General features: G+C 41.1%; 1 protein-coding gene across 1 annotated transcript; it reads right to left on the reverse strand.

Moving 5' to 3' along the window:
* Positions 1–964: 964 nt before the first annotated feature.
* CLEC3A (C-type lectin domain family 3 member A) lies at positions 965–8,175 on the reverse strand (the record flags this gene model as incomplete). Its single annotated transcript, XM_079723962.1, has 3 exons — positions 965–1,356; positions 3,091–3,174; positions 8,061–8,175. The coding sequence occupies 3 exons, from the start codon at positions 8,173–8,175 to the stop codon at positions 965–967; spliced, it is 591 nt and encodes a 196-aa protein (XP_079580088.1).
* Between the last annotated feature and the right edge of the window lie 212 nt (positions 8,176–8,387).

Consider the following 8,387-nt stretch of genomic DNA (forward strand, 5'->3'; position numbering starts at 1 on the left):
AACGATTTAGTGGGAATAGCAGAATAATAAAAAATAACATAGACATGTGACTCCAAAATAATATTATTTAAATCCAGCTTTCAACCTCCAAATATAGATTGCTCATAATAGTCTTAAATATATGATTGTTAAATATATATAAGTATGTAAAATATGTTAAAAAAAGGGAACTAACATGTAATATCCACCCTTGATTTCATAAAGTCAGGTACAGATGTTAATGGAAGGAAAAAGTAAACTTTTCAAAACTTTATTTTTCTGTACAATCTGCTACTCTCTTCTGTCTTACGATCACCGATACTGCCTTAATATTTCCTTCCAGATCTTTACCTGGAACTTCCAAAAAAAAAAAAAAGATGTGTATATGGCTGGAGGGCTGGGGGAGTAGGATGGGTTTGAAGAAAACGGAATTAAATCAGAGCCTCTCTGAGACGTTCATGTTTTGATGTGACAGAGAAGATACTAATCCCACCAGGGGATGCTGCAACTCAAAGAAAGGGTGATGGACTAATAAGATACAATCATTAGGATGGAAAAGATTGGACACCAGACTGAAAAGTTTTTGGATTATGTAGCACCTCAACAATCAAATATGTACTAAACTTTTAAGAGAAGATTTTCCAGGTAGTCTAAGCTTGCTTTTCTGGCTATTGTATTTTTAACACTAACCTGGTCGATAGAAGCAAGAGGGACCAGGAGTGAGAAAGGTCTGATAGCCCATTTTGCAGAAGCCACTTGAACAGTGTGTACATGGCTAGATCATTATTTTCTGCTCCCCCGTACCCCAGGGAGGGCAAAATCACAATACAATGTGGTAGCAAAATTGGCTGACTCTTGTATTCCTGTGGACACAGAGTCCCATGAGGGACCCCATGAGGGAGGACAATTTCGACTTATTCTTGGGATCCATCAGCCTGTAAATCATGACCGATCTTGCTTGGAAGACACATTCAAGAAGGGTCTATTAGGGGATGGTGAACTCACATATGTACCTCTTGCTGCTACGACAGACCTCGTCACTCCATTTGCCCTGAGCTGACTGCGAGAAGAGGACACAGTTTTCCTGCTTGCCACCATTAGGCTGTGCGTGGTCCCAGTTGAGGAAGGAGAGGGCGACTCCATTGATATCGACAAACTTGCCTTCTGTGGCCATGTCGTTGATGCCCAGCCAAAAGTCATTGACCCCCGGCAGGCTCCTTTTACCATAGTCTCGGACGGCATTGATTTCATCGGAGCTTCTGGGGACAACCAGCGTCCCTCCCTTGGAAATGCAGTCTTCATTGGCTTCGTGGAAGTGCTTCAAGCCTTCCAAAGCAAGGTAGCACTTCTTGTGAAATTTTGTGCCTCGGAGACAGACTGTAAAGATGTGAAATTGGACATATTGAGATGCTTTTGTAGTATAATAATCCAGGACTGGATCTGGCCAATAGAAATAAGTAGTTGTGGAATGAATGATGTGCAGTGACAATGGTGAGTTAGCATGTACTGGAGACTCTGTATGAGTCAGACACTGTGCCAAGTACTTTACATACATGAACTCATAATCACAACCATCCCATGAAGTGAGATTTTATTATGCTCATCTTTACATATCAGGATAGTGAAGCTTAAAGAAGTTGTTACTTATTAACAACTTAGCCTATAAGAAGGTGACTTACCTGTCACATAAGATCACAGCTACGGAAACCCAGGTCTGCCTCACCCTTAAACCCTGGCCTTTAGCCTCCTGCTGCTTGGATATATACATGTTCGCTAGTTTGTGTAGCTGCATTATCTGCTGAATTTCCTTGGGACTTTTGGAACTGGTTGGTGTGCCAAAGTTATTAAAAGACAAACAAAAACAAAAGTCTGAGTTTGCATGTGGAGAGATAGGGCTTTTCTTATGCAGATAACTGAGCCCTGGTAATATTGTTTATCTTACCCAGGATAAAACAAATAGATAGTTTCAAGGCATAACGTTGGAGAGTCAGGCTCCAGGGCTGTAGTGCCTGGACTTAGGTGTCAGTTCTGACATTTACTAGCTGTGTAAGCTTTGGAAAAATTATTTAATTTCTCTGTGCCTCAGTTTCCTCATCTGTAAAATGAGGATAATCATAGCAGCGTCTATCTCATAAATTGTTGGAGGATTAATGTGTTAATGTTTATAAAGTAGTATTATAGTCCCCAACTGTGGTTAGAGGGTTAACAAAACTCTCCCCTTCTGCAAACGCATTCGGCCGTCCTTTAACTTTCTAATTCTGTTCCCCTGGGAACCTGATAAAGGGCCCTGTCACCAGTGTTACTAGGCAACATTGCTTATGGTAAAAATGACTCAGGATCAGTAACATACAGCTGGCCTGGGAAAAGCTGTAACTTCAGTCTTCCTTGAAGGTAGTAAGTCTTATAATTGGGCAGTTCTCTTGTGAGACCCTCAAAGCTCTGCTTTTGGAGTTGCTATGAGAGTATATATTCCTGAGGGTGTGAACCTTACAAGCCAGGGATGTTCTTGAACTTACCTAGTGTGGCTCCCATTTCCTTGCCCTGGGAGCCAGCACAGTAGCTCCTGGACAGCAGTGGGTGCAGCTGCCTAGGCTGCCAGGAGCTCTACTTCGTGAAAAAGGAGCACTGGATGCTGCCCTCTGCTGGCAAACTGTGGCTCTAACCACTGGTCTTCTCTGCACGTGTTGCCCTGCTTGTCGGGAGTGAGTCCTCTGATCCTGTGTTTAGTTCAACCTCGGCGATCTCCCAATGGGCACTTAGTAAACATCTAAATAATGCTGATTATTTTAGCTAGTTAATACTTTTTCAGTTTTCTTTCATTGCCCATTAAAGAAGAATTATGGACGGACTTTTAAAATGTATTATTGAAATGCCTGGTTTTATCTCTATACCACCCATTTACAGGAGTAGGGAGTGGAAAATCAAGCTAATTTCCCCAAACAATCATCTCCCCAGCTTTCAGATCCTTTCTCCTGGACGCGTCTCTGGCTTGTCAATGTCTCTTTAAAAAAAATGTCGCTTACAACTCAACGTGTACTCTCTATATGGTTTGAATTACTGACAAATCACAATTTCTTTTTCTGTCTTGTTTGAGACGAGATGGGATCTCACCTGTCTGCAGGGCTTGCATTTCCTTCAGGGCATTGACTTCTCTCCAGAGCTTTTCCACTTGAGTCTTCAGGTCTCCATCCTTTTCTGAGGATATTTTAGGGTAGGGCGGGATAGGAAGGAAAAGCATATGATTAAAATAAGATACAAATAAAACAAAATAAAATAAAGCTTTGGAATCCAGAATCTACCGTGAGGGTGATTTTGATGAAACTGAGCCCAGTGTACATGGAAAATAATGCATGAAAATAAGTTAGCCAGGAAGATGTATAAGGGCTTGGTGGGAGTAATAATATTAGAAGGTCCTTCTGGGGGATGGGGCTCCTGTCTGTCTCTCCAGCCCCACCCTGTGGGACTCGCCTTCCATCACCGGACTTCAGACTTGTTGATTTCGGATGCATCCTAGAGCAAGCTGCCTCATCTCAGGATGCTTCTTTTGTGTTCCTTCTGCCTGGAACACTCTTGCCCACCTCTTGTCCATCACCTTATCAAGCTTAAAGTTCTCCTCTTCTTTTTTTTTTTTTTTTAACATGCTTATTGGAGTATAATTGCTTTACATTGTTGTGTTAGTTTCTGCTGTATAACAAAGTGAATCAGCTATACATATACATATATCCCCATATCTCCTTCCTCTTGCGTCTCCCTCCCACCCTCCCTATCCCACCCCTCTAGGTGGTCACAAAGCACCGAGCTGATCTCCCTGTGCTATGCGGCTGCTTCCCACTAGCTGTCTGTTTTACGTCTGGTAGTGTATGTATGTCTGTGCCACTCTCTCACTTTGTCCCAGCTTACCCTTCCCCCTCCCCTTGTCCTCAAGTCCATTCTCTATGTCTGCATCTTTATTCCTGTCCTGCCTCCTCCTCTTCTGAGAAGACTTTCTGATCATCCTCTCTACATTAGCATCCCTCTGGCTGATCTCTTTCCTTGAACCTTTATTTTTCTTCCGCACAATTTCTCCAATCTATAATCATCTTCCTTTACTTACTTAACTTCATCTCTCTGGTTGTCCATGGTATTCCCGATGTTTAACGTGATGCTTGGCACATAATCAGCCTCATAATGTTTGCTGAGTGAACAAACACTTTATGGCATACAAAATACTTTTGTGTTATTTTCGTTTACTCTTCAAAAATAGTTAGGAATGGAGGAAAATGAGATTCCCATTGAAGAATGAGAATGAACTCAACGAGCTAATTGGCAGATAAGTGGTAGAACTCACACTCAGAATTAATTGGGTCCCCAAGTCCCCTGGCCCCAATATCCCTACTCAGCTGATGTTCCAGGTATAGTGGCTCCTAGCAGGGTTAAGTGATTTTCCTGGAGAAACAGGGAAAGGAAGTGATAAAAAGCCCTCTAAAAATGCTTCTGTATTAGGGATTAGCAATTTACTTAGTCTTGAAAGTCCCTGGATGAGGTTAATCTTCGTGGCTGTCCTTTACCAACCTTGGGTATAAGTAAGTAGTAGAAAATGAGCAACCTTAACTAAATAAAAAATCCAGACCTGATGGGGACTGTCTTAGAAATTGACAGCTCTTCAAAGGCAGGAATTATAATAAATCTTAATAAATATTAAAAGCCACCATATACTGTGCACCGGGAGCTTAATTCTTTCAGTATTACTATGAGATGGATGCTCTCATTTCACAAAAGGAGAAAAAGAGGCACAGAAATCTGAATTAACCTGTCAAAGGTCGCCCAGCCAGTAAGGTGCAGAGTTGGGATTTGAATCTCTCTGACTTCAAGTCTCTTCTCTTCCCACCCCTCCCATCTGCTTCTGCACAGTGATCACCTTTACCTGGTTGGTCCCTAGTACATAGCCTTGAATAGCTAAGATGCTTAAAGCTTGATATGGCTGTTCCTAGCTGCCTTTTTGTGGGGATACCACATAGGGAATCTGTGTTCTATCCTGGGTTTTTCAGGACAGTACCAAATCCAAATACGCTGATTCACTTTACCCTCCCACCCCTTTTCTTTTTTTGGCCACACCGCACCGCAAGCAGGATCTTAGTTCCGTGACCAGGGATCGAACCTGTGCCCCCTGAAGTGGAAGTGGGGAGTCTTAACCACTGGACCGCCAGGGAAGTCCCTCATTTTCCCCTTAAACATATGCTTTGCAAGCCAGGTGTTTCCACATTTGGGTTAGGAAATGCCTTCTGGGGTATCCAGGGATGAACATCAATTCTCAAAGCATCCAGTAGCTCAGCTGAGAAGGACAATAACTCAAGGGTTTCCTCAACGGGACCATATTATCCAGAATAAATATAATGGTACATTCAGGATGCAAAGCCATCGCCTGTTGGAGGCCAGACTTGCAAAGACTGCTGAAGTTTTCTCCCAAGTTACAAGTTGTAAACCATACAGATGTCACCCCCAGTCCCTCCTGGCTTCCTGCTCCATGCTATTTAAATAAAGGGCCTCCTAGGGAAGCTGTAAACATTGTAATTAACATGAAGACACATGAATTAATATTAGGCTCTTGGGAGATCACTATGGAAGTTGCTATCCAGGTGGCTTGGCTTCTGCTTCTGTCCTTTGTGAGAAATGTGGATGTGTTTTGTTGACAGTGAATACAGGGAACAACTATTTCACAATCAAAAAATTTATTTTTGATTCATAACTACAACATAATTTGCATTGCTCCACCTAATTTGTTGAGACCTATGAAGTAAATAGCAGGGAAAACTTGGTTTTGGAGCTAAATCACTCAACTGCCATTTCGAGTTTTTTAAAAAGGCTCCCTTTCATTTTATTATTGTTGTTCTCCAAAAGTAGGTACAGTGTAGGAATGCAAAAATAATTCGCGGAATAAATGACCAGTAAACGTATGAAAAATACCTCAACTTTGTTGACCATCAAAGAGATGCAAATTAAAAGAAGGTTTTTGGGTTTTGTTAGGCTGGCACAGCTTAACCTGATGATAGGATGTCAGGTTGTCAAGGTGTGAATGGGTGCTCTCATACGCTGAAGATGAGAGCATGGGTTCATGCTACCATTTTGAGAGACAGTGTAATTAACTTACAATTTTACTTCTACAAGTGTATCATCACAATATTCTAGCATGGGGATCAATATCTGTTTACAAAGCAGTTCACTGAGGCATTGGATCATAAAGGGATAGATTTGATGAACACAAAAGTTCACCATGAGAGAACAGATTAAATAAGTCATGACCCATCCGTAAGGGAATATTATGCAGCTGTTAGAAGGGCTGAGGTATGCCTTATATTTAAGGTTATCCAAGATTTAATAGATAAAGTCAATTAATTTTTCTGCCAAGTACTTTGGATAGCCAACTCTTATTTTGTTAAAAGTATCCATTTTTAATCGGACGTTAAAGAAAACTCTGGAGATACTATCTCCTAACAGTTAATAGGGGGTAATTCTGTGGAAAGGATGGAGAGAGAAAAAATGGCTTTTGCTTTTGATTTCATAAACTTTGGTATTCTTTCCAGGTGCTTAAAATATTTTTAAAATGTGTGGGGGAAAGAAATGTTTAGCAAGTTTAGGCTAATGGTTTCACTTACTGTAGAATGTACTTTCTCGGATCTCATGGCAAAAATAAGCAAAACTGCTTTGGGAGGATGATACTTAAAATGTGGACCCAGTCTGTTAAAAAACAAACAAAAGCATGTGTGCGTGCTTGTGTGTGTGTCTTGGAGGGTAGGGCGTAATAACCTGAACTACAACTGAGAAACATCCACACAGCACGGACACGCACACTCACACATTCAGACACCTCCCTGCATCCTTACTGGGTGGTCACCACTTTGCTAGTCCTTCTTTATGGTAAAGAAATGCTGGCAACAAAAGTATGCCACATCTTCTCTCCCTCCTTTTCCTGTCTTCATCACTCATGAGAAATATTTTAATCTGTCATTAAAAGGAGTAACAGAGAAGTGTAATATTTTATAAGGAAAAAAGATTCCACTTAAGAAACTTTGCATCAGACCTAAAGTGTATAAATAAATATTCCTAGAAAAGGGCACTGTGTAATCTTAAAAACACGGCGCAAGATAAGCTCCCTTTTACCCACCAGCCATTCGTGTTGTGTTAAATCAAGACTTTAATGTTATTAGTATCTTTGGTGTGTTTTGTTACTAATGAAGTGAAATTGATAAGGAAATAGTGTCCTAATATTTACCTTGAAATATACTGATATGAAAATGACTCAGGATGAGATAAAACATCACCCCACACTTTTTTTGATGCTTTTCCTTTTGATTTTGTTTTAGCATATTGCAAATACATTGCCATCATCATTGTTCCTTGCAGGATTTTTTTTTTTTAATCTCTTAACCCAATTCAAGCCACCCCAAATTTGGGTTTGCTTGGAGATTGTTTTGCATTAAAGTGTCTTCAAATGCTATACGACTTGGTTTATTTAAATATTTTTAAGTGAAAGAGTTTCAACTTCTCTATGACATTAAAATCTTAAATATATATTATAGTATAGACTGTCCATATATAGCCAGGGATATGAAAATATACCTACATGATAAATAATGATGAAACGGAAGTCACATTACCAATAGTGTTATCCTCTACTGCGCATTTAATAAGATTATAGTTATCTTACAGATATATGTGAACACCATACAATATCTACGAGTGGAATGGTTTACCCTGTTGTTAATCAGTCTCTTCTACTTGATCCCTCATTCCAAATATCTGATGTTGTATCCAGGTTATCACCCTCCAAAGAACATTCTCATGCCTAAGCTCACCTGACAAAGGGTATACAATATAGAATACAATACAGATATACAATACAGCCTACCACTTGATTCCTTTAAATATCAAACTGTCCCAGAAAATTAAGAGGTCACTCAGTGCCCTGAAAATGCCATATCCACCTGAAGCCACAGTACCGTCACCAGAGCTGGTCTCCTTGAAGAGTCTGGAAATGAGCATTGTCCAGCTCCTCCCCGCCCTGAGCTAGCCTAGAGTTTTGCGGGACGGAGAAACCCCGTTACCTTTCACTCGGCGTTTGCTGTGCTTCCTGGCTTTGAACTTGGACGTGTGGCTGGTGGTCTGGTCCAGGAGTAAGGTGATAACCAGGATGTAAATTACAAGTCCATTCTTTGCCATGGCTCTCGGCAAGTCTCACAGCCACTGTGCCAGCTCCTCTGAAGTGCGAAGGGACAGGTAGACTTCACAGCCACATCTTGCCCTGAAATGCCTGGGGCCACCTTTATAAAAGCACACTGTGCAGCTTGGCTGGAATCCTGCTGACGGAATGTTGGAATGCCTCTGCTGGCTGCAGCATAAGGCGGCCCCTGTTCTCATGTCTTCTTTAGGCT

The sequence above is a fragment of the Hyperoodon ampullatus genome, assembly GCF_949752795.1.
Source record: "Hyperoodon ampullatus genome assembly, chromosome: 18".
Taxonomy (NCBI): domain Eukaryota; kingdom Metazoa; phylum Chordata; class Mammalia; order Artiodactyla; family Ziphiidae; genus Hyperoodon; species Hyperoodon ampullatus.